Below are 24,123 nucleotides of genomic sequence, written 5' to 3'. Positions count from 1 at the left end.
GCACAAGGCAGACGTATGACTTCTTGAAGGCAGACCCTATTGTTCCAACAGGAAGCTCCTTCGAATCAACGAAACAAATCATTCAATTCCTGGTTCCGCCTTTTCTAAACATCACCACCACTGTTTGTCTGATTATTCATTCCATCTGAATCACGGGGGCCGTGCGCAACACAAAAAAGCGATTAGTTTTACGGTTCAGTCAAAAAGAGCCATTTCGGAATAAAGCGTAAACTATAAAAGATACCGTCGACTCAATTTTTACGATTGGCGAGCGAGATGCATTGCATCAAACTTTATTCTCCAGTTATCACGAGGGGATTCCTTCTTTTATTTCTTACAATAGTTCAGTTACACAAAGGTGTTGAGTCGATATTCAGTAGGAAAGGACAACAAGATGTTCTAGATCATCATAATAATATCAGGTTTTTTGTTGAGAATTTGTAATCGAACCTTTTCGTTTTTAATTGAACTTTGAAACAGTTTTGTCTGATTATGTTCGGAGAGCAAAAAACTTATACTGTGCTCCCTCTATCAGTATTGTACCCAATTATGTTACTTTGGCAGATTATATCTAGGTTCATTTTAAAGATTTCAATTAATTATCAACTACAACACAACAGATTAAAAAGGAATACATATGTTATTTGTAAGCAATTTTTCATAGAACAAACGGCAATGGCTGTCAAAATAAGTTGAAAACTTGGGTGCGATACTAATAGAGGAAATACGGTAACTTATTTTGTTTTCTAACGACAAAGTAGGCACAGAGGTATTTAGTTTCTCAATTAGCGATAATTTTTAGATCACAATTGGCGTTTGGAAACTTTGTCACGAAACGTCACACTAAACGAGCGGCAGGTTCAAATATTAAAAAATTTGTGTGGAATGCCACGCTAGAAAGATCCGCATATTCATTTGCTCAAAAGAATCCATCACAACACTCTTTTATCCCTGATATTGGAGAGAATTTATTTTGGCATTGGTCTACAAGACCTGGAGACTTTAATAAATACGGGCCAATGGCTGCTCTCTCGTGGATAAAAGAGTTTCGCGAAAAATTTTGGGATTCTAATATTTTAACGAATGATTTGTTTGGAAGCGGTGTTGGACATGCTACTCAGGTATACATTTTGCAATTTCTGTAGTCTCTTATTGATTTCTTGAGGTTCACAGATGGTTTGGGCTGACACATATCAAATGGGATGTGCCGTGAGTCACTTCAAAGAAATTCACAAAAGAACAGGAAGGCCTATTACAAAGATTTGTGTCGTATGTCATTATTGGCCAAAGTGAGTTTAAATTCTATACGGAAAAGAAGAGTTTCCATATACGGCTTCAGGCTTGTGTGCCTGCCTACTGCCTACTTTTTGATTTCTGGAGTAAATTTCACTGTTTACAGGCGCATTTCTCATTACAATTATTTTGTTGAAAGATCAATTGAAAAACATTTAGAGTAGGCAAGCGTATAGGCGCGAGGCAGGCATAAATCGATTTTTGTTCTTGAGTTAAAGTCTTCTGGCATAACTTTGCTATATTTTTAAGTTTAAAGTTAAACAAATATTCCAGAGGCAATTATCTGAATGAGCCGATCTATTTGGAAGGACCTCCATGTTCAAAGTGCGAGAGCAAGAAATGTGATAAGAGAACTGGACTTTGTATTTGATTTTTACGAATTTAATTATATAAATCCAAATTAAAACAATATCAGGTTGAAAAATCAATTTTTTGAATAACAGTTGTTGAATCTTTTCTTCTGAACGCACTTGTCGGTTGGGATTCTTTACCGTGCAGACAACAGAACACTGAAATAAAGGATTATGAGTTTAAGTCCAACTTTCTGAAACCTACAATATTTCAAATGATTTTTCGTCGCCAATCGAAATGGTTTGTTCACTACAATGATTCCAGCTGTACACGCTGCTCCATGCAACGCCCAGATAAAAAGTCCAAGCGTTAAAAATATAACATTATTTGTTCTGAAAATAATTGCCCAGGTGAAACAAACTAGGGGGACCAAGTGGAAAATGAAGTGGATTGTCATCTGTAAATATTTTATTTTTATAGTTTAAAAAAACCAATAAAATACCTGAAATATCAAAGCTTGTAAGGTTCGTCGGTGAGCTTCGGCAAGTTTTTCCGATTTTTCAGTTCGATTTTTGGATAGAAAATGAAAAGCAATAGCAGGAACGGCAATGACGTTGATAGAAAGTATTATTATTTCTACAACCGTTACATACATATAATACTTGAGATTTGGGTTTTCTCGATCAGTTGTCACATAGTTGTCATCCCAAAGGTTTGGAGGCGGAACTAGAAATTTCTAAAATTTAAGTTTTATTTATGAAAATCAATAAGTCATTTTCTGTTTTTTTTACAGGACTTATTTGAATATGGATGAGTGTCTGTGAAGATCTGTGAACCTAGACTGCTAGTCGATATTTCCGAAAAACAATCCATTACTCTCATCAAAAATTAATTCAGAAATCGTGGGAAATTAATGAATTATTTTTACATGACCGCTGGCCGAAGTTTACACATTTTCACGACCACTTGGATCCTGTAATCATGTACAACCCTTGTTATAGTGTTTCTAACCTCAATTATTCTATTCTTTGCAAACTTTTGATCCTCGTTCATATATCCAATGGCACATGTACAAAGAACCGATGTTAAGTAAAAGAACGCGTTCAGAACATCAGCTGCAACTTTCACCAATGTTTTGTATTTCGCATCTGGAGGAATTGCAAATTTAAGTCTATAAATCAATGAGTGAATCATTGTGGTAGTGCTAAGTTGTAGTATTCCACACATAACAAATAGCTGGTATCTCCCATCAATTTTCAAATCACTCAAAAATCCTTCTGTAGAAATTCCAATACTTGGAAGGATAATTATTGGAATCAGGAGGACTGTCCAGTATATTTCACCGAACAAGTGTCTGAAAAATAAATTTAAAAGTCTCAACTTATTATCTCTGAATCTCAAAACCAACTTACAAAAACAGATGAAACTTCAGAATATTCACATAATTTGGACTGAATTGTTTACATTTATGATACACACAATAAAAGGCTTCTATAAATTGGTAATGTGAGAAATGGTATAAAATGACATGATAATTTATAATAACTATTGAGTTCCGCTTGAACTTTATAAGAAGAATAATAGCTTTCGTTATCCGGTAAGAAAGGCGAACTCATACGGGAAATTGGAAACAAATGGCTAGCTGTGAGTGAGTGGGTTATCGAGATTTAGTTATCATTGCTCGGAGATTTTTGACAGCTGTTGACAAATTATAACGGAAATCAGAATATAATTATACCCCACCACACAGTTATATGTTAAGTTTATGTCTGGTCGATCAAAAAACTTCAAGTATTCAGAGATTTCTTCACTCTATTTTTGGTAACATATAAAACGGAAACAACTTGTGAAGCTAATAATTGATTGTAGAAACGTAAAAATCGTGCAATCACCAGACCAATGGCTTTAACTCAAATTAACTATTTAAAATTTCCAATCTACAAAATCATATAACTCATTCTAATTTCAAAAATGAAAACTCAGAGCTTCTTGACAATCAAACATATTTTATTTTTCGTTCATCAAAAAGCCAAGTGTCATTTCTACCCATTTAAAAATCTTATATACACATTTCAAATAGATAATATCACATTATTATTGAACAGTCTGTTGGCGTCGCATGAGAGTTCTTCTTAGACGATCTCCGGATTTTGTTTTATTCCTATCGAAGATTCTGTCAATGTGCTCGCGAGCCGACGCAATATCCGCAGGACTCATGTACATGTGTAAAAGTGAGAAAATCTCTTGTTCGTTATATCGGAATGCGTCACAGAGCAATCTAAAAATTTTAGTAATTTGAAAATGTCAATGCAATATACTCACCTGAAATGTTCATGTTTCACCAAACGGGATCGAAGTGTTGGACACGTATGCTTGAGTAGAAACTCAAACTTTCTTCTGTACTGATTCTTCTCCAAGTTATCATTTTTCCCTTTTTCATCCTAGAATAATGTTTCATTTGCATTTTGCATTTTGCATTCTATTAAAACTTACATGAACCAAATGCTGGAATGCATCGAAAAATGCAGCCCAAGCGATTCGACAAGTTCCCAACGCATTCATTCGACACAAATTATGGCACAAGAAACTTATAGCATCACCATCTCTTGCTCTATAACACATATTTCTCCATTCAATAAGTCCGATCGCTTCACGATCTCTATCGGTGATCTGATTCCAAATGTATTCTACCAGTTGTAGATATCCATTTCGAATTGCAAACAGAAAACATTGAGCTACTTTTTGATTTGGTAGACGACGAGAACTTCCAAAGAATTCTCGATCTTTGTTTATTGTTGCCATCATTGTTAGCCAAAAGTCATAGACCGGATGATCTCCAACTTGTTTCCTAAAATAATATTTGTGTAACCTATGACCAATTTTTCTACCTGAAGCATGACAATCTATAGTTATCAAACTTCCAATCATCATAAATCAAATCAGTTTTTGCATAGAGACAAGCAAATTGGAATTGCATTAGTGGCCAATTTTTGCACTCTGTTTTGATCAAATGGGAACATGTGGCCACATCGTCTATTTCACAACTGAAAGTACAACAGCTGACTAAGTCAGAGGTCACTTTTCAATCCAACCTGTGACGTTTCCAAACCAGTTTTGAGTAGAAAGTACGGAGGAGCTCACTTTTTGGAAGTGCGCGACGCTTGCTCTTTGCCGGTTCAACGAACATTTCCAAATGTTTGGCATCTGAAATACTGTATTGTAGAAATATTGGAATGTGTGAAGCTTTTACCCCATCGCTTCGCCTCGGCAAGAACATTCTCCATTGCGGTACGTAGAGATTTTTGAATTGGTTTTGGAATTTTGAGATCATTCGAGAAGTATCGGAACTCAAATGCCAAATCTGATAGTTTTCTCCAACGAATTCGGTTCTGAAAAATTTTTAAAGTGAATTTGAGACTCATTTTTAACGTATTACTTATAGATAAAGATTCAGTGGTAGTTATAACTAGAGCATATATGTACGTCCTCCTAACAACTTTTTTCATACGATTTGGAATAAGCTCTAGTCTATGGTGTTCGTACTGCCAATTTTAACAGTATTTCATGAATTGACAGTTAGACTTTCTGTCCAATTTTTCAGATCCACAGATCTTCTATTCAAAATTATAAACTTTTTGTTAAAACTCGAACCGCTCAGGAATATACTGGGATTTTTTTTACCTGGAACAAGCTTGTGGTAATAGAGCTGGAACAGATTTCAGATAAAGTGGGTACTTTGTCCTTTTCTTTTTCTTCTGTTTTTTCCTTTTTTGTTTCCAATAGCCTCCGCATTGATTGAACATTCGAACGGCGAGGAACGGCCATGTCAAAACAGAATGGACACTACTAGAATCAAGTAATTATGTCTTACCACACAAAAAAAAAACAATAGGAGTCACGAAAAACGAATGGATGGATGTAATAATTCGTATAAAAATCTTCAGAGAACGCAGAGAAATCAAGGAGGAATTGAAGAGGAAGAACATTTCAAAAAGAGATAGTCAGACACAGGAAGAATCCCCACCAAAAGCTGTTTGCTCTTGAGAGCTCTGCCGCAATCAGTCATGTGCTCGGACACTCTTTGCAAGGGGTGACGTGTGATCCGACATAGTTTTCAGGTTTCTCATGAGATAAGTGGATATTTAAGATGCGTTTGGAGACTACACTTTTGTAACAACTTGTGACTTGCTTTCGAGGATCGTAATTTTCAGGCAATGCATGAAATTTTGCGCCGACATACAGACAAACATGCAAAAACGTAGGCAGGCAGATATTTTTATAAATTCAACTCTTTGCAAAACTAAAACTGTTAAGCCTGAATTAGGCTTCTCAAATGTTTTAGCAGTATATTGCAATCTATGTATTTTAAAATTACAAAACCCGTTCAAACTTTATTCAATTTCTTACAAACAAATCAACAAATATTTACTCTTTTTTCGTTCAATTTAATAATTAAGTTAATAATAATAATTAAATGCTATACATATGAATTTATGGGTGGCGCCGTAGCTTGTAAGTGTTGGATCGTTGGATAAACTCCAGTTGGTGAAGATGCTTGAGTTGAAGAAAGAATATTATCCATGATAGGATCATATTCGTCTGGCGGAGAGTCTCTTTGCCATGGATCGTCACGAGACTTTGGAGTGAAACCTCGTCGCTTCATATATCCCGTTAATTGATCAGGAACTTCATAAAGAACTTCACGAGCCAGATTTTCCATAATGGTGTCTGTATTCAGGTAGCCACCAGATTGATTTCCCAAGAAATCACGCATTGTCACAAATTGTACAATATCTCTTTCAGCGATTCTTGAATCTTGTTGAAGAAGTGCGTCATCACTATCCAATTCATGCATTCGTTCAAAATCCTCATTTCCAACACCGATAATTATAATTGAAAGTGGAAGCCCGGACGCCTGAAATGTTTTCAAATTTGAAAAGGGTTTAAGATTTCCAAGAATTCAAGATGAAACCAAATAAATGGCAGAACACATGAGAAATATCTTCCTTTTAAGTTTTTGCATCTATTTATTGTATTTATCGGAATTGTTTTCATACATTTTTTCTGTATTTTTCTTTACTTTAGAAATTTTACAGGTTGAACCACATAACGTTGTAATATTATAGATTTTTTTTGAAATTAAATATCTAATTGCAAAGATTCTGAACTCACATTAATAACTGTGTTGATTGTAGCGTACATATCTGATATGATACCATCAGTGATAATGAGCAAGATCTGAAATTCCAAAATAGCTTTTACATCTAACTTCAACTAATTTTTACTTGATATCTTGCAGTAGTCTTCATCATTTTTTGTGCTTTATTTGCGACTTCCACTATAATCGGTGAAAAATTAGTTGGTCCGTAAAGTGTGACATTTTGAAGAGCATGTCGATATGCATTCATCACTCCATTTATTCCAACAACTGATGAACTTTGTCGATTGAGATCCAATGGAAAAACTGCGGAAACTGTTTGATGGTTAGGCAGCTTTGCTCCAAAACCATAAGCTTCAAATGTTTTCGAAGAGTTATAATGTTGGCAGATGGTTAATACGGATCGAAGTGCAATTTCGTATTGATTTGGTATTCCGGTAGCCATGTAATGCAAAGATCCAGGTGTTCGGGGATTTCCATTAGAAGCAGTAAAGTCAACTGCTACTGCGAAATCAAGTTGAGTTCCTCCTGCGATAAAATCGAGAAAAGTGGGCTCCAAAACAAGTTTGGCATTCCAAATTTTCAGCATTCCAGAATTCTTGTATTTGGCACCTTTCTTTAACTTCTTTTTTTCATTAATCAGCTGGAAATTGTAAATTTTAAAGTTGCTGAAAAGCTTAAGATTTACCGGAATTTGAGTAGATTCTCCACCTCCAGCCTGTTCAATCAATGTGTTCAATGTAGTTTGTGCAGTTCCAATAATATCATCTCTGTCAAAAAATTCCATTTGAGAATTGAACAGTTTTCTAAAACTCACTGTTTCTTAAATTTTTCATGATCATAGCACTCGATAATGATTGGTCTATCCATATTCTTTCCACATAATGCCTGTGTACTAATCAATACTGTTGACCACCGTGGATTCAAGGTTTTTGGTTTAACTTCTGTTTGATGAATCATATGTGAACTACCATCATCAAATCTTCTCTTGAAGTTCAGATATGGATCAGATTTTCCAAAGAAATCTTTTCTATCAAGTTTTTCACCACAAACATCAAATTGAATCTTTTCATTTTTCTCGTCTTCTTCCGCGCGGATAGTTATTGAGCCATTCTTTGAAACTTTATCTCTAAAAGTAACATAATTAAGGCACTGTGGCTAGGTTTTTTTTTGTTTTCGGGTCTTGGCACGAGCAAAAATTTTCAGCGACAGTTCCCGCAAATACGGTAGACTGGAAATGTATTTCTTTTTGATAGTTATTTTATGCGCTGATAATTTTCAGATAATTATCTAGTTTACATTTTTGAAAATTGACTAATCTGAAGGAAAAGAAAATAAATTTAAATAACTAGAGAAAACTCCCAAATGCTCGTAGTTACTGTAGCTAAACAGTATCACTCGTTCAAAGACTCGAACTCGTAATTTAGAGTGAGACTCACTTGTTCTTCCATTGAGCTCCAATACTATGCTTTCCTCCAAGATGTGCTCTTAGTGTTGAGTAGCTCACAATCTGGGCGAGCACACATTCGAATCGCCCCAAAAAGTCGTGTCCAGACATATCGGCACCAACTTTTGGACTATCCACATCATATCTGAAAATTTTGGATTTTTAATTTTTGAAGATCTACAAAACTCAATTAAAACTTACAGCTCAAAGCGGAAAAGTTGAGTTTCTTCGAAAAAATATGGAATCAGAAAAGTCGTTTTGAACTGTGGATTCAAGTCATTCCATATAATTTCAGTTCGTCCTCGTTCAGTCCACTGACGGTCTTGCCACGTGACCACAGCAATTGGATCTGTCGTTGTGGCTTTTCTTCCACTTGTCTTTTCGTAGATTATACAAATTGGATCACTTTTTGAGAACACGTCAAGGTCCATAAGGTTACTGTAAATTTATATTATTTTGTCGTACATAGGCGTAGGTGCCTGCCTACTGCTTTTTGGGTCTAGGTGGAAAGCTTACATTTTACAAAAAAAAAACCATTTTCCTGTGAAAAACAAAATTCCTAATGTTTTGTCAAAGTTCGAAGGAAAAGATGATATTGAGGAATTCTTTTTGCAAGATTTTAAAATTAATTTGTCGTGTTTTTTTCTACTTTTTTTTAAACTTGAAGAACTTTCCCACTATTTTCTTAAAAATGTTTTTTAAAACTCTAACCTTGCAGAAATAGTTAGCCGAACATTAGTTTTCGGGCGAGAATCTGTGAGTCCCAGTGAAGATGGTTGATTCATTTTTTGTGTTTTTTTCTGAAAATTCAAAATATAAATAGTTAAAGCAACAGCTGTACAAATGTTTATATGCAAGAGTGTAAACATTCGAAAATATTTTAGCAAGAGGAAAAGGTGGAAACATGTGATAACGAAAATGATATCAGACAACAATTAGACATGAATCAGCGGAAATGAATTCAAAAAAAACCTATTGTGAAATTGAAACATGTTTTGTTTGAAGCGGAAATTGGATAATATTTTATTTTTAGAAGTGAACAAGGTCAATTGAATAGTATGAGTTATGTATGTCTCTCAATTTTTTATAGACAATTATGTTATTAAAACCACTCCACAATTATAATATGTAGCTAGCCTTTATATTTTACATATTCTCCTATCAAGTTCTAATTACGTGATAACTCTTCTTTGAAATTTGCACAGCAAGCCGGTTTTTGGATTGTGGAAGAAAAATAAGGATGTTGTGCGTGGGCTAGGCTACAAATCGCGTCTCCGAGTGTCGATTTACTGAAACTGGGTGCTGCTTTCCATTTGCTCCAATTTTTAACATTGTTGGAAAAAGTTAGGTTCTTAAAAATTTGAACGATGAAGATTAGGAATGAAACTTGTTTATTAAAAATTCTACAAACTCAGGTCAGCGTTCAAGTGACTACAACTTTATTGAAAAAAAAAACAAAACGTGTACAAAACCTCTAGGAACATGCCAAATGAGTACTATCACACAAGAACTGGCCAAGACGAGCTGACATAAAAGGAGACGACTCGATAAAGAGATCAATGATATTTGTTTAACTATTTGTTTGAACAACACGTATGCTCTTTTCGTTTCTTCTTGAACGAATGCCAACTACAGTATCTTGTAAGAATCTCTGTTTCTTCTAATTTTTGATGGAAGACTTTTCAAAACGCCTGTGCAAAACTAGGATGTCAAACTAAGAGAATACGGTACATCTAAAGTTCCAGCATAGTTGAAAGGAAGTACTATGCATCCTACGTTTGTTTTATATATGCCTATTTTCAACAGCCCTGATGACGATTTAGTCTCCTGGAGCACATACTTCTTGGCTCCACCTCTTATTTTGAAATTGAGCAAGCAAAAACCATGTGTTTTTTGTTGATGTCTCATGGGAAATGAACAGATGGAGTATATACATAGACAACGAAAGAAAACAGCAAATGTACAGAAGAGAAAGGTCAGTATGAAGATACGCAGATAGCGAGAGAGAGAGATAGACGTTCCTTTCCAATTGTACGTCATTTTTGCCTACGTCACAATCCTTTACATCCTTTCCTTTACACTAAAACACAACTGCAAAAATAACCGAGTTTAGCATCCTTGAGTGCTAAAAATAGCTCACGGACAGGCAACAACTGCAGATATTGTGACGTAGAAACGCTAGCCGAAGAGTAATTTGGCAAGGCTCCTGAGAATTTGTACGTCATCACTCAATCAAAGAACTGAATATATGCAGCTGCGAAACAATTTATATAATATTTTCTGATATTGTGAAGGATTAAAAATGTGAAGAAATAGCTGAATACTGAAATATTGAACAACTAACAATTTGTAAGAGTAGGAAGGAAACAATTTAAATTGTTATTTTCTAAAATGAGGAAGAGTGGAAGGGGTTCTTATGGTAAATACCAACGAACAGCTGTCCGCGTTGCGTAATTGTATTTATGACCCGTTCTGTACGAGATACTAGACGCAGCATGAGAAGATAGACATTGACCGTTCAACGGCAACCGGTCGGCTCAATTGATTTTTGAGTAGCCATGGGAACATGTGTGAGATAACTTTAGATCAGGGTGTGAGCCGCAAACGATATGTTTCGGTAAAAATAAAATAAAATAAAACTTTATTGAAATTGAAAATGGTGAACCAGTGAGATTATGTGCCCTTCTTACTTTTTCTCGATTTCTGAAATTAATGTTGAAACTTTGAAGTGAACATTGTTAAACTCACATCCCTCTTCAGTTTTTTGTAGACAAAATCAAATCTTTTCTCTGAAATATAAAAAAAAAGTTGGGCGAAAATCAAAGCTATAGTTTTACAATTAAAAAAATTACCACAGATTTTGCAGGTTCCTTTTTCCCAGTATCGATTGCATCTTCATTGGTCACATGCTGAGTGCTCTCAATCTCTCTGCTACGTGGATCCGATTGCGTCTTATCAGTGGTTATAGTTTTATCTTTCTTCGGGATAATGGATTTCTGGGACTTCTGTTGAACAGGAGGCGGCTGAGCAACTGAAATCGGCTGTGCAGTCTTGGCACCACCTGATGGAGTTAAAGCTCGAATTGTTGGTTGTTTTGAGACAGGCTTCTTTTCCATTTCAACAATGTTCTCCAATGTTGCACCATCCTGATTTGGTGGAACGACTGGTCGTTCAGGCATCTGGTATTGTGCAAGAGGATTTTCGTCGTCCTCTCCAACAATTGAATCTCCAGTTTTCTCAGGTCTATCCTTTTTCGTTAAACGTTTCGCCATTTCTTTGAAAGCGTCATCCCTGAAATTTTTTTGTGCATTTTCTAACTTTATCTGGAATTCATTTTCAAAAATGTTGATGCAAACTTTAGAAAATTGGATTTTTAATTTGTTTTCAGTCAATTCGGAAAAAACCAACACGTTGGTACAACACACGCCAATAAACAAATATATGGAAGCACTCACGTGGAATCTGGTTCTTTACTGGACTTGACTCCGTTCCGACCTCCTTTCGTTTTTGTTGAACCTCTGTCATTCTCGATTGTCGTGAACATTGCGGTTGCGGTGTGATTCCCTGGAATTAGATATAATTCTCAATTATTTAATTACAAAATTCAAGTTCTAATCTGCGAAATAACATTAAATTACCGGTGGAGTGATTTCCAATGTGGTATCCTTCTTTTCCTTTTTAAATTTTGCACAAAACACGAGAAAGCTATTACATGATATTGCAAAAAGCATCGAAATAACAATTATAATGATCATTATATTGACAGTTGAATTGTACGCTTGACCAAATGAAGAAAGTAGAAATACATTTTCATGGGTAAATTTACTTTATCTTTTTCAAATCAACGTTGTTCTAATTAGTGGGAAGAAAATTAAAAGAACACAACGTGATTCAAAGTTGATATTTTACCATCCACGTTTGTCTCGGTAGTTTTTCTACGAGCATTATAAATTTGTGTGTCGTCGAACTCCACTCCGCTTATTTCTACAGATTCCAGACTAGCGCGGCAGGGACATTTTTTCTTGAAATTTCAAAGTTTGCACATTCGATTCCAATGAACGTTTCAAACTGAGTCTACTTCATATATTTTCTGTGGTTTTTTAGCCAATGTTCTTGTAATTTGTAAAAAAAAATATGTAACCTAAACCTTATTTTGAGCAAAAATTCATTTTCATTCAATTCACACATGAAAGACAAAAGGCATTGATAATTAAAAATCATAAGTAATTGTTTTAAAAATTATATATCATAGCGAAACCGAAAGCACGCGATGAACATGAAAAGCGAAACAAATTTGGCCGAAGAACCGTTGAAATCACAGAATATCGTCTCCAATTGCAGATCCTTTACGAGAAAATGATCGAAGAGAGCCAGTGTCAAATGAGTGACTTACACTGAGATACGTACGAGATATTCTGAAAATTTCAAGATTGATTTGGAGTTTGTTCAATTAGCAGTATTTTCTAGGAGATATTGTGCATCTTTAGATACCTATGTACTATTAAAATTTTTTGTCACATAAGAAAATAAAATGCAGAATATCTACAGAAAATACCTGAAGTTTGAAAAAAAGGTTCACCGCAAAACACTCGAAAACAAGATCAACCACACTGAAAAAGTCACACAAACCAGTAGACAAATTCAAAAAAAAAGAGAAGTAAAACAGTGCGTAACATGTTTGAATGAATGGCGGATACCTTCGGATACTGTTCCACACTTGCCTAGTACCACGCCGTGACGTGGATTGCTGAGCTCGAAGCAGAAGCTCATTTTGACATTCATTGTCACTTATTGAGGTACGACTATCACCAACATCTTCATCGTCGTCCTAAAAATGTTGAAATTGATTTTTAATAAAAAAGGACGCTTACTTTGACAATGACATAATAAGCAGTTAAAAGTGCTGCCGTGTTAGCAGCCATTGTTGTAATGGAGAGAAGCGGTTGCAGATGTCCAGTCACCAATGCTAATACCATTACTGTAAGATAATCTGTTTTATTGATATTCTTCACAACGAAATTCAAAACCAGAGGAAGAAGTAATTGAGAAAACCCTCTGAAAAATAAAAATAAACACGAATTCAATTTCGTCCTTACTGTATCAATATAATTTATGATGGTCGAAAAATTGTCATTACGCGATTCCTGATTACCTATATAAAATTATATTATTCGAATTCTGAAAATGTTCCCTACTAATAGGCGGGTAATTTGAGTGCACCCTAGGCCAAATATCTTTCATTTAAAAAATTGAAACGGGAAAAAGCAAACGGAAGTTCGAGGAATACCACGTGATGTTATAGGTCATTAATATTTAATCATCATCTATTCAAAAGGGTCAGACTTTTCTAGTTTTGAAAAATCTTGTGAACTTCATGTTTTGATGCTTATTTTATATGGTTGCTTGAAATTAAACGTGTCTTCAAACACGAGGTTCAAAATTCTTGATCAGCAAAAACTGAACTTTAGAACACCACAAAAACTGTGACTCACGGGCATTATTATTCTGAAAATGATTTATGGTGAGCGACAGTGTTGTGATGAATGCAGTTGGAACTTGAACAACGAGAAAACTTATTGTTACAGTCGTTATTAGAATTCGTGTTTGATCTCGAGGAGTTCTTCCGAAACGATTGCTGAAATTAATAGAATTGAATAAAATTGGTGGTGAGAAAAGTTTCAAACTGAAATAGACTAGAAAATAAACGGAAATTGAAGGAAATTAGTTGGAAATTAAGACTACAGTTTTCAACTTCTTTTTGCCTGCCTGGAAGGCAACATTTCAATTGAATTAGAAGACATTTTTAAATACTATTTCATCTGAATTCGTTCGAAAAACACCGCCTTAAAACTAACTGTTTTGTCAAATCGCCCATATCAATTTCGGGTTCTCGAATGAATCCAACATGAAGAAGAGCCAGTAGAACTCCAGGTATCACAAATTGAACAGCAAAATCCGCAAGTGGGAGGAATACCTGAAAAATTGGTTTCATTTGAGACCAGGTACATTCAGAGTACGACATCAATTCTGACTCAATAATTTTTGCATAAAACCTCCCCCACATTCATGATCTACATCATCAAAATCATATAAAATAGACAATGTTCGAATGAGAATTCGTATCAGATCATTTATTCACTTTTCATATTTTCTCTTTCTAATTTGAAGAGAACACTATGTACTCAAAAGCTGTACTACTTGCACTTCTGGTTTGCTCAGCTCTTGCCGCCCCAAAAGCAAAAAAGAACCAAACGGGAAATGAGCAAAATCAGCAAAGCCAGTCAGGTCAGAGACAGACTGGACAAGGCCAGCAAGTAGGATCTCAGCAAGGATTCGGAGGAATGCAAGGAGGATTTGGAGGGCAATCAGGATTCGGTGGTGGAAGCTCCCAGGGAGGGTTCGGTGGATTTGGACAGCAAGGTGGATTTGGAGGAAACTCTCAGGTAACCTTTCAACATAGCTCTAGAAACCTGTTTCAGAAAAAAGTAAAACAAAATTAAAAATTTCAGGGTGGATTCGGAGGACAACAAGGAGGATTTAGTGGAAATTCTCCGGTAACGTTTAGTGCTTCATACGCCTTCCACGTATGCCTAGGTCACCTTGAAGGCTCCCTACGCCTATTTTGCAGTCGTCTTTGATATCTAGCGGCGCGACTGATATAGTAGTTACTAGGCACGCAGGCAGGCATTTTGTGACTCATGGAAGACGTAGTACTAAATCAGATACTAGTTTTGCAATCATGATGTCACGAACAGAGTAATAAAAAATATTTCCAGGGTGGTTTCGAAGGACAACAGGGAGGATTCGGTGGATTTGGTCAGCAAGTTGGTTTCGGCGGGCAGGTTAGATAGGAAATTTGTTTAGAAATTTTTAAACGTAACAAATATAGGGAGGATTCGGAGGTAACAGTCAAGGTGGATTCGGAGGTCAGCAAAGCGGTTTTGGTGGTCAAGGACAGCAATCAGGATTTGGCGGAGGTTTTGGAGGAAACTCTCAAAATGGATTCCCAGCTCAGAGACCATCCCAACAGTCTGGATTTGGTGGACAAGGAATGCAATCTGGATTTGGAATGAACTCTCAACAGGGAGATTTCGGTGGACAGGGACAGCAATCTGGATTTGAAGGAAACACACAAGGACACTCCCAAGGAGGATTTGGTGGGCAGTCGTCTTCTGGATTTGGAGGTCAGCAAGGTGGGCAAGGTGGACAAGGTGGATTCGGAGGATCTACTAGAACCGGTGGAATGCAAGGAGGACAAGGAGGACAAAGTGGATCAAGTGGGTTCGGTGGATTCGGAGGCTTGGGCCAAGAAGGACAACAGGGTGGACAGGAAGGATCCAATGGAAACAACAACCAAGGATTTTAATATGTGATGTTCAGTATTTCATCTAAAAACTGGTAATGTGTTCCACTGCTCTTTTTAACGCTAACTTTAATGTTTTATTTTGACATTTTTAATAAATATTGAAGCATTTTTACAAACACCTCTAAACTCCTATTTCAAAGTCCACTTCGAACTTTAACAAATCGGATTATTCATTGAACAATTTGAACATCAAACGTATGTTTTTACTCGACAGTTTTCAAAAACCACATTTGCCGAACCACGTCATAATCCCATAGAAATCGGTGAAACACTGTGTATAGAGAATATCCGTTATTACAGTAATGTTCAAACGTTAAACAACTATGATTTTTTCGTTTTGTTTTGGAAGAGGGAATCCCCGAAAAGTTATCCAACCGGTATTTTCTCGATGGTATAAAATGAGTTTTTATTGGCTCAGATATCATCAACTTCTAATTTTCAGCCATTTAAGGTTTGTTTGAGAATTTATAACCTCACTTCTAAATATTCGATTACAAAGTTTTAAAAATCCTAAATTTCAGAAAACAATGTCCTACTCCTCTATGATTTTTGTTCTCCTCGTTAGTGTTGTACTTGCCGACGACCAACCAATTCCTCCACCAGTTCAACCAGGCATGGAAGGACAGCTTGGAATAGGGCAACCAGGTTTCAATGGACAACTGCCGGGACAAATTGGAGGAGTTCAACCTGTGATTGGAGGAATTGGGGTTCCAACACTTCCAACTTTACCAACTCTGCCGAGCCTGCCGACACTTCCAACAATCCCACCACCAGGAGTTGCACCAGGTGGAGTTATCGGACAACCAGGAGTTGTCGGCGGAATTAATGTACCACAACCAGGAATATAAATTTTTGCGCTTTGTCTTTTTATTCATATTTATTGTATATATCACAACTTTGATTCAAATAAACTTGAATTTGAATTTGAAAGAAAATTTGAAGGCAACATTATCAAAATAACATTATTTGGGAGAAATTAATCTCAGAATATTGAAGAGCATTAAAACTTGGTTTTGATAATTAGTGAATAAGAACCAACTATACTGGAATTATCTATTCATAAAAAATTATCATGATGTCTTTGTCTGTTTTTACAATAATGGTTACAATAATGGTTAATAATGGTTAATTTACAATAATTACAATAATTTTTACAATGACACATATTTACAAAAATACCATAGCCTGCTTTTAACGCGTCTATAGTCAACGTACATGTGCAGTTTTTTTTTCATTTTTAATTGAGCTTTTGGAATGAAAAAGTAAGAAGAATCACTAACTAAATACCGTTTTCCAAAAATTTTGCTCAACATTTTCTAGCTCAAATGCTGTTTCGATTTAGAGATCTCAAACGCAGAAGTAGATTTTAAATTGGCATATTGCTACTATCACTTTCTGAAGAAAAAAGCTTTGCATAGAGTTAAGCGGCATTGTTTTGTTTCAAAAAAACTTGAAAAATTCGCATTTTGATCGTGATCAGCGCAGCAACAAAACAAGTTCATATTATAGCTATTTTGCCTGTCGATCATACGGCTTTTCACCATCAAACCACTAAATCCCATCATTACACAGACATACTCATTGGCGCCCACAGAGTTCGAGAAAAATTCGTTGATTCACAATGAGATTTACATAAGTCCACCATCATATTTTTGGTATAAAACGACCGAGGGAATCGTTGAAAAGGCATATACTTTCACCAGTATTCTTTAATTCTTCATCAACATGTTCTCTACTAAACTCGCAGTTCTTCTCTTAGTTGTCGGTATCGTCATGGCTGCACCACAAGGTGAACAGGGAGGTCAACAAGGAGGTCAGCAAAGTGGTCAACAGAGCGGACAACAGGGAGGACAAATGGGGGGACAGCAAGGAGGACAAGGTGGATTCGGAGGATCTACGGGAACCAGTGGAATGCAAGGAGGACGGGGAGGACAGAGCGGATCAGGAGGATTCGAAGGAAACGGAGGATCAGGCTCTGAAGGACAACAAGGTGGACAGATGCGAGGTCAACAAGGACAGCAAGGAGGACAAGGAGGATTCGGTGGACAACAACAGAGCAACTAAATAACTTTTTAAAGATGTTTCCCACACTATTTTGAAATAAATTCATCACGATTAGTATTGTGTAAAAACAGAAACATAGGTTTATACTATTGAGATCTCCTTTTTTGAGCGTATTAGACGGGCTTGCTGTGATTTTAGTGAACTTGCCGTTAAACAGGACTACGCAATTCATACTGTGAAACGGAAACAAACACTCACCTTCCAAAACGATCGATTCACAATATTTATCAGAGCGCCATCTCGAACCATACATCGCCCAGCCCATTGAGGTGTTGGTTCAGTATCTGTATTTTTGAAGAAATTAGATAGAATTAGATTGTTTCGGTAAAGTTTGTTTTTTGTGGAAAAGATGAACCACTATTCAAATTTTGCAACAAAAAAACTAACAACTCACCCATACAAAACTGGTATACTTTTGTGTCGTGCTCGAAAAACCTCAAAATCGCCAGTGTGACACATACAAAAATAATGACCCAAATAGCTCTTGAAAATCGTTCGACCGTTCGAAGTTTCAGTGTATTTCGATGATATTGAGTTAGAAATCTTAAAATATGTATGTTTTACAAATGTAAAAGAAAAATAAAGAAAATATTGCTCAAAACCTTGCAGCGGCCAGCAGCACCGAAAATAAAGTCATCATTGTGTCTGTCATATGTGGTATTGTTTCCATTGAAGTTCGAAATAAATGACACATGGCAATCGATTGATTTAATGATCTGAATCCTTTGAAGTTTTCTTAAACTTAGATTTTAGCAACTGACCGTGTGCCTTCACCTACGAAATAGTACCATACAGTGAAGGGAAGAGGTGAGAGAACACTGAGCCATCCACAAAATGTTAATAACCAGATCATTTGGTAAAGTGGATTTGGCTGAAATTAAATTGGTAATTTTTAAGGTGATCTATTCAGGTTGTATCTTTGATTAAAAAACTAACAAATCTTCGATCTCCTTCTCGTTTCTCTCGTTTTCCCATTCCTAACATGACTGCACATAAAGGTGCAATAAGCATCAGGAGAATCATTGGATACGCGAATCCATATACAGCCATATGTGACCAGCCATTGTTAAGACGACCGAACATAAAGCCAACGTTTGCAGATATCTGAAATTCTACTTTTAATAAAGGAACTTTAAATATTTGATAGGTTTGATAGATAGCAAAACCATCTGTTCATGTTTCAATTTATTAAATGATAAATAAAAATCTCAATCTCAAGTCTGGCTAGTCAGCTTTTATTGAGCGCGATTAGTTCTTTATTTGAGCTCCAGAAATTGTCAAAAAATTATATTAAAATATATGAGGTAAGAAAAATTTTATAGTCATGAGCCAGAAATAGAAAGAAAAACAAGTGACATCAAATTATTCAAAAATAAATTTACTGGATGTCAAAACGCTAAAGACTTTATCAGTAGGTACGGTAGTTAACTAAAACGTTTTTCAAAACTAACCTCACACTTTTTCCTGGGAAAATCGAAAAAGAACCCGTCCCCACAGCAACATTTTGCAGCCTGAAAAACATTTAAAATTAAACCCTGATCGCATAAAAATTAGCAAACCCTTTGATCTTCTGTTGCACACTGATCTGATGGTAGAATTGAGATGTTGTGAATGCGAAGATCTTCGTCGCCATCGATTGTGGTCAGATGCATAATTGAGCATCGAGGTGACGAGGAGAATACCCTCTTCTTGTCACCGTTTTACACCTAAAACTTTGTTTTTTTGGATAACGAAAAAACAGAAGAAATAGACGAAAAACGAGTAAGATTTGCAGGTGCATTTAATATTTGATTTAGAGTTGAAATAGTTATGTTATCATTTGATTAATTCGTTTTAACACGTGGGGTTTTATAGGATAAATTGAAAATGTACTTGGATTTATCTATGTTTATTTTTTAAAATTTCTATGAAGTACAATTTCCTACGCTTTAATTTCTAAAAAACTGTATAGAGAAATAAATTAGTAAGAATAATATTAAACGTTTATTTACTGCTAAAATGCCCAAATAGCAGATTAGAACGTTTCTAATTTTTTTTGAAATTTGCCAATGTACAGTCAAAAAGTGGTTTATACTTGCTATCTAACCTAATTTTGGAAGTCTACCACTTTTTTAATATAAAATTGGCCTGCAGAAATGCTTGAAGTTACTCACAAAATCAGAATCAACAAAATGTTATGATTTTTTTGTTTATTTTTGGAGTTCTACATTTCTACATCAGGCGTTCCTACATTTTCCCTACGAGTTAGCAGCTGAAATATGGTGTGAACATGTCCTACTAATGAAAATGGGAACTTTTGAATAAGAAAAGAAATGTAGAAAAAAAAAGATAAAAAAGATAATAATGATAGAGAGAGAGAAATAGAGAATCAAAGAGAAATCTAATCCAGAAGTGGAAAAAGAAGTGAGCAGCTCGGTTTTGTTCTAGAAAGAAACGACAAACTAGTGCTCGGCTTAACTGAAAAACCGGATTAGTTTCGGATGGATTTATAACGGATCGGAGCCCGCCTTTTCTTGCTCTCGCCGCCAAGTGTTTCAACGTCACATCGTTCCGATAAATGAGGTTATCTGTCCCCCCATTCCCTCCCTCTTTTTACAATTTAAGCATTCACAAACTCCAAAAAAATAAAAAAGCGAAGGAGGAGGCAATGATGGATTTGTATTTATGAATGCACACTCACAAAGTTTGCGTATTAGTTGAGATGCACTCCACCACTCGAATTCATCATCTCCAACCAGTCCACACATCGTCTTCTACTTTTTATTTTTATTTCAGGCAGAAATGAATGATTGTGTAGAGGAAACCAGGAAAATGAGAAGAAGAAAAAGGAAGAGCGGAAACAAAAATGAAAGAAGAGAGGGTGGAGATTCACTCAATTGATCTACTTTGATCTACTTATTTGAAAACATTTGTAAGTTTATTTGAATTATTGAACCAATAAAATAGTTTGAATACTTTCACCGTCTGTTATTGAAAAAGGGGTTTCGTGATAGGTAGGTAGTATCAAAAATCATGTGAACAACAATTTTCATGTCTACGTTCTCAGTAGGTGCTCTCAGGTATTCAGGTTCTGGTATCAGGTTCAGGCATTGAAGGTAGATATTTTCGTATCTGCCTGCCTGGGAGTTATCATATTAATGTATCTAGGATACTTAAAAATTTCAAATTTTAACTTAAAATTTGTGTTGCCGGTGGCAATTGTAAAAAAAATCAAAGCTCTTCTTAAATATCGGCCCTGAAAAAATATAGATATTTAACTTATTTCCTAAAAGTAAACTCTTTCAAATTTAAAATTTCCAAACAACGATATTTATTCTTAAAAAGATGTGAGACTTCAGTTTCGAAAACTGTTTTTCACAATCAGATTATCTAGAATATAACTTCAAAAAATTATTCTTCTAAAAAAAAATTGAAGGAAATATCAAAAATTCACAGGCCATCAGATCATCTCCAAGGTGTCGAACAAAAAAAAGAGACGGCTTCCTCCTCCTCTCGTTTCTTGACGGTTGACACACTTTTTTTTTGGTTTTAATTAAAGATTCATGCTAGTGAAACAACACAATTAGTCGTATTTTCTCATGAGCTTTATTTTTGTGTTGCTCCTCTTGTTCAACACCTATACATTGGTAATTAATGATCATCGAAAAATGAAACGACAGGAAGCAAATGTGACAGATCTAAAAAGGTTTCTCTTTATCTGGGAAATTTAAAGAAAATAGTCTCTGATCAAATTGAAGAAATAACGATGAATCACTTATTTATGCAAGAAAGGATAAACTAATTTAAATCTTGAATATGTCTGAAGAGAAAATCGGGTTATGAACTACTTAATATCAGATTTCAAAAATAAAAGAAAATAAAATATCACAGAAAATAAAGGAGTTCTTGCTGCGATTCCGAGAAAATTAACAAATAAAATGAGAGACAGGAAACATTTTTCCAAAATCAACCAATATTTGGGCGGAGTTTTTTAGGGTCTAAAACCAGTAAGCAAAAGCTTTAAATTCTCGAAGTGAAAATGCCGGAAAAATTGAAAAACCTCGGAAAAAATTCAATAGTTTTGATGTCTTTGGGTTTTGGCAATTTTCAGTATTTGCAACCAATTTCCCAGGTGGTGCTCAATTTAAATTTTTTTTTTTAATTTAGTAATCAATTTGATTATTTTTTATTCTACGACTCAAACAGATTAAAATATCAAATTCTTCACAGAAACCTCACATAAAAATAAATATCTAGACAGAATTTCATTGCTAACCTTTTATATTTCGTTTTATAAAAGTGCCAAAACTAAATTTTGAAGAAATAATTTAGATCAAACAATTGTGAAATATTAGGCCACCTTTAAGGCAAGAAGGCCGATTTTTTTGTTGTTTTTACTAAGAAACATTACTGCAAATATTTTTCAAGAAAAAATACATCTCATTAGGAAATTTACCTCAAAGAAAAAAACTCGAATATTTTGGCATTTCTTTATTTTTATGTTTTCATCTTCTATCCGCCCTATTTTGAAATTCAAAATTCTTCGAAAACAAAATCTGAAATCGAAAAGATAAGGCGTCTGAGTTAACACATTTTTCTGTTTTTCGATTTTTTTCCATCAACCCGCCCATTTTTCCACCTTCAAAGTGGACATTAATTTGAGATTCAGTGGTTAAGCTCATCTCGGTGATGAATTAACATAATTGCAAAAGAAGAAGAAAGATATTAAATGGACACTGAAACTTGTCGTCTCAGTCGACAAAAAACGTGCAAATTCATTGGGAAGCGAGAAAAATGGAAAATGAAGAGTCTGATTTCAGAAAAAGATTATCGAATGGCTAATTGACATGGAGGAAAGAGAGATGGAAAAAAGAATGAAAAAATAAGAGTTGCGTTTACTTGGATTTATTTTGCTTCTAATTTATGTGTCTTGAGAAATTATTTTACAAACATTGCCTTATTCGAAGTGCCGCCATTTTTTCCAAAAATAGTCTTGCGCCCAAAATCGTAATAACCGAATATAACTTTAATAAAGTTATTAAATTAAACTATTACACAATTTTTTTTATAATTTTTTCAATTTTTCAAAAATTAAAGCAAAACACCTAAATAGTTTTGAACTCCCAAGAAAATAAGTATCATAGTTTCGATATTTTTTCGTTTTTCGTATATATTAACTTTTTTCTTTCCGTATTTACATTTATATTTTAATTGAAACACCGTTTGCCAATTTTTCAAATATTTTTTCCATAAAAAATTATGAATTTATTTTAAATTATTGATTTTAGTCCTCTTTGAATTTTATGGAATTTCACTTGGTTTATCGAGTTTTATTTACGGAAACAATATTGGAAAAATTCACAAACAGTGTTTCAAATCAAATACCATAGAAATAACCAAGAAAAATCAAAATTACTGAAACAAGACTCCACAGGTTAGTTTACAAAAAATTTACTGTTTCAAAAAACTTAGGTATATTTTGAATACCAAAGTGATGTTTGACGTGATGTTTTAGAGATTTTGGGAGAAAAATAAATAATTCAAAATGAATAAGCTATTTGAATAAAAACATCATTTCCTGAAACTGATAACGATTTTTTTAGCAGGGAGGATTTTTCAGTATTTCAGAAAGCAAAGGAAAATGTGGAATTCTGAACACTAGATATTATTTTTTGGTTTTGAGAACCACATTTAAAATTAAATTCAATCTTTTTCTAGAAAATATTATTACATTAATAACATTTTCGTTTAATTTCTAGATAGCTAACATTTTTTGGATTTATGTAATAAATTTTTTTCCAACGAAAAAACAATTTTCAAAATAAATGCTATAATAAAATTCATCACCTCCGGTTTCAGAGTAAGCGGAAAGAATTATCGCAACAATTTGTTTCCATGTTCGTGAAATGTTTTGCATAAACACTTTGTTTTGCGCCGCTAATGTTTTAGGAGAATTAGGTGAATACATTATGAATAAAACTAAATAAAATTTAAGAAAGCAGAAATACCAAAAAAGGTGACCGAATCTTGAAAGTAAAAAAGAAAAAAGGAGATTTATATAATAGTTAGAAAACATGTAGGTCTCTTTGCTTGCTTAATGAATATGACACTTTTAGTCTCAATTTCTTCGCTAGTGACGAGATGGACCAATGGACAAATTATATTCTTTGAAGAAGTATTTTTGATTTATTTTTAGCGGATAAATGCTGAACTTGTGGAATATCTTTCTGAAACTTCCATATTTGTACTTTCGATAATTGAAATGACAGAGAAAAAGAAAAAGAGTGACAGGAAACTCCCTCAACATCCGCATATCTTCCGTTTCAGATTTATTGATGAAAGATTGAAAAAAATATGAAGTGAAAATTTGGATTAGAAGCTGAATTTTTTAAAGTGAAGTTTCACAAAATTCCCAAAAATTTTAATGTTTTTGGGCCAATAAAAATTCATAAGAAAATACAAATAGAAATAAAATTGTTTTTACTCGAAATCAAATAAAATTCATCTGATTTGGTTGATTTGGAA

The 24,123-nt window shown here is 34.6% G+C and overlaps 8 protein-coding genes, 1 non-coding gene and 1 pseudogene across 12 annotated transcripts; 5 read left to right on the top strand and 5 right to left on the bottom strand.

Annotated features, from left to right (window-relative positions):
• The first annotated feature begins 221 nt into the window (after positions 1 to 221).
• Positions 222 to 1,745, top strand: scl-18 (SCP domain-containing protein). The gene is made up of 4 exons (NM_069827.3): positions 222 to 422; positions 803 to 1,121; positions 1,174 to 1,289; positions 1,567 to 1,745. The coding sequence occupies exons 1-4, from the start codon at positions 277 to 279 to the stop codon at positions 1,661 to 1,663; spliced, it is 678 nt and encodes a 225-aa protein (NP_502228.2). The 5' UTR covers positions 222 to 276; the 3' UTR covers positions 1,664 to 1,745.
• T12A7.7 lies at positions 1,705 to 3,200 on the bottom strand (annotated as a pseudogene). Its single transcript has 5 exons — positions 2,997 to 3,200; positions 2,596 to 2,938; positions 2,087 to 2,320; positions 1,849 to 2,041; positions 1,705 to 1,802 (listed from the first exon to the last, which is right to left on the bottom strand). Coding segments are annotated over exons 1-5 (1,072 nt in total).
• Positions 3,201 to 3,575: 375 nt separating this feature from the next.
• On the bottom strand, positions 3,576 to 5,430 carry T12A7.6 (uncharacterized protein). The gene is made up of 7 exons (NM_069825.8): positions 5,266 to 5,430; positions 4,835 to 4,973; positions 4,677 to 4,788; positions 4,473 to 4,628; positions 4,078 to 4,432; positions 3,907 to 4,025; positions 3,576 to 3,862 (listed from the first exon to the last, which is right to left on the bottom strand). The coding sequence occupies exons 1-7, from the start codon at positions 5,407 to 5,409 to the stop codon at positions 3,679 to 3,681; spliced, it is 1,209 nt and encodes a 402-aa protein (NP_502226.2). The 5' UTR covers positions 5,410 to 5,430; the 3' UTR covers positions 3,576 to 3,678.
• A 145-nt stretch (positions 5,431 to 5,575) lies between these two features.
• T12A7.12 lies at positions 5,576 to 5,711 on the top strand. Its single transcript, NR_056697.1, has one exon. It is a non-coding gene; the product is annotated as an Unclassified non-coding RNA T12A7.12 (non-coding RNA).
• Positions 5,712 to 5,960: 249 nt separating this feature from the next.
• On the bottom strand, positions 5,961 to 9,010 carry gem-4 (Nicotinic receptor-associated protein 1). Its single transcript, NM_069824.4, has 8 exons — positions 8,901 to 9,010; positions 8,391 to 8,627; positions 8,182 to 8,334; positions 7,560 to 7,871; positions 7,431 to 7,512; positions 6,870 to 7,385; positions 6,757 to 6,822; positions 5,961 to 6,499 (listed from the first exon to the last, which is right to left on the bottom strand). The coding sequence occupies exons 1-8, from the start codon at positions 8,972 to 8,974 to the stop codon at positions 6,062 to 6,064; spliced, it is 1,878 nt and encodes a 625-aa protein (NP_502225.1). The 5' UTR covers positions 8,975 to 9,010; the 3' UTR covers positions 5,961 to 6,061.
• Positions 9,011 to 10,815: 1,805 nt separating this feature from the next.
• K01A6.5 (uncharacterized protein) lies at positions 10,816 to 11,944 on the bottom strand (the record flags this gene model as incomplete). Of its 2 annotated transcripts, none has more annotated exons than NM_001383207.1 (4): positions 10,816 to 10,978; positions 11,042 to 11,480; positions 11,645 to 11,753; positions 11,902 to 11,944. In NM_001383207.1, the coding sequence occupies 4 exons, from the start codon at positions 11,942 to 11,944 to the stop codon at positions 10,946 to 10,948; spliced, it is 624 nt and encodes a 207-aa protein (NP_001369904.1). In that variant the 3' UTR covers positions 10,816 to 10,945. The 2 variants fall into 2 exon arrangements, 1 of the variants encoding a protein (NP_001369904.1); NR_131612.1 differs by having other exon boundaries at positions 10,946 to 10,978; positions 11,828 to 11,944.
• Positions 11,945 to 12,341: 397 nt separating this feature from the next.
• K01A6.6 (G_PROTEIN_RECEP_F1_2 domain-containing protein) lies at positions 12,342 to 19,325 on the bottom strand (the record flags this gene model as incomplete). Of its 2 annotated transcripts, none has more annotated exons than NM_001268653.4 (12): positions 12,342 to 12,604; positions 12,887 to 13,017; positions 13,061 to 13,167; positions 13,682 to 13,824; positions 14,045 to 14,163; positions 17,818 to 17,903; positions 18,014 to 18,162; positions 18,222 to 18,335; positions 18,381 to 18,490; positions 18,556 to 18,723; positions 19,071 to 19,130; positions 19,179 to 19,271. In NM_001268653.4, the coding sequence occupies 12 exons, from the start codon at positions 19,269 to 19,271 to the stop codon at positions 12,505 to 12,507; spliced, it is 1,380 nt and encodes a 459-aa protein (NP_001255582.1). In that variant the 3' UTR covers positions 12,342 to 12,504. The 2 variants fall into 2 exon arrangements, with proteins under 2 accessions (NP_001255582.1, NP_001255583.1); NM_001268654.2 differs by having other exon boundaries at positions 12,345 to 12,604; positions 12,911 to 13,017; positions 19,179 to 19,325.
• On the top strand, positions 14,346 to 15,661 carry K01A6.4 (Glycine Rich Secreted Protein). The gene is made up of 4 exons (NM_069822.2): positions 14,346 to 14,632; positions 14,699 to 14,743; positions 14,966 to 15,031; positions 15,079 to 15,661. The coding sequence occupies exons 1-4, from the start codon at positions 14,366 to 14,368 to the stop codon at positions 15,553 to 15,555; spliced, it is 855 nt and encodes a 284-aa protein (NP_502223.1). The 5' UTR covers positions 14,346 to 14,365; the 3' UTR covers positions 15,556 to 15,661.
• K01A6.7 (Collagen-like protein) lies at positions 16,083 to 16,403 on the top strand (the record flags this gene model as incomplete). Its single annotated transcript, NM_001380468.1, has 1 exon — positions 16,083 to 16,403. The coding sequence occupies one exon, from the start codon at positions 16,083 to 16,085 to the stop codon at positions 16,401 to 16,403; it is 321 nt and encodes a 106-aa protein (NP_001367228.1).
• Positions 17,281 to 17,619, top strand: K01A6.8 (Glycine Rich Secreted Protein; the record flags this gene model as incomplete). The annotated part of the gene is made up of 1 exon (NM_001268655.3): positions 17,281 to 17,619. The coding sequence occupies one exon, from the start codon at positions 17,281 to 17,283 to the stop codon at positions 17,617 to 17,619; it is 339 nt and encodes a 112-aa protein (NP_001255584.1).
• Positions 19,326 to 24,123: the final 4,798 nt, after the last annotated feature.

Source organism: Caenorhabditis elegans, chromosome IV, assembly GCF_000002985.6.
Source record: "Caenorhabditis elegans chromosome IV".
Classification (NCBI taxonomy): domain Eukaryota; kingdom Metazoa; phylum Nematoda; class Chromadorea; order Rhabditida; family Rhabditidae; genus Caenorhabditis; species Caenorhabditis elegans.
The sequence above is the reverse complement of the archived record's forward strand: the minus strand, read 5'-3'. Positions and strand labels throughout refer to the sequence as shown.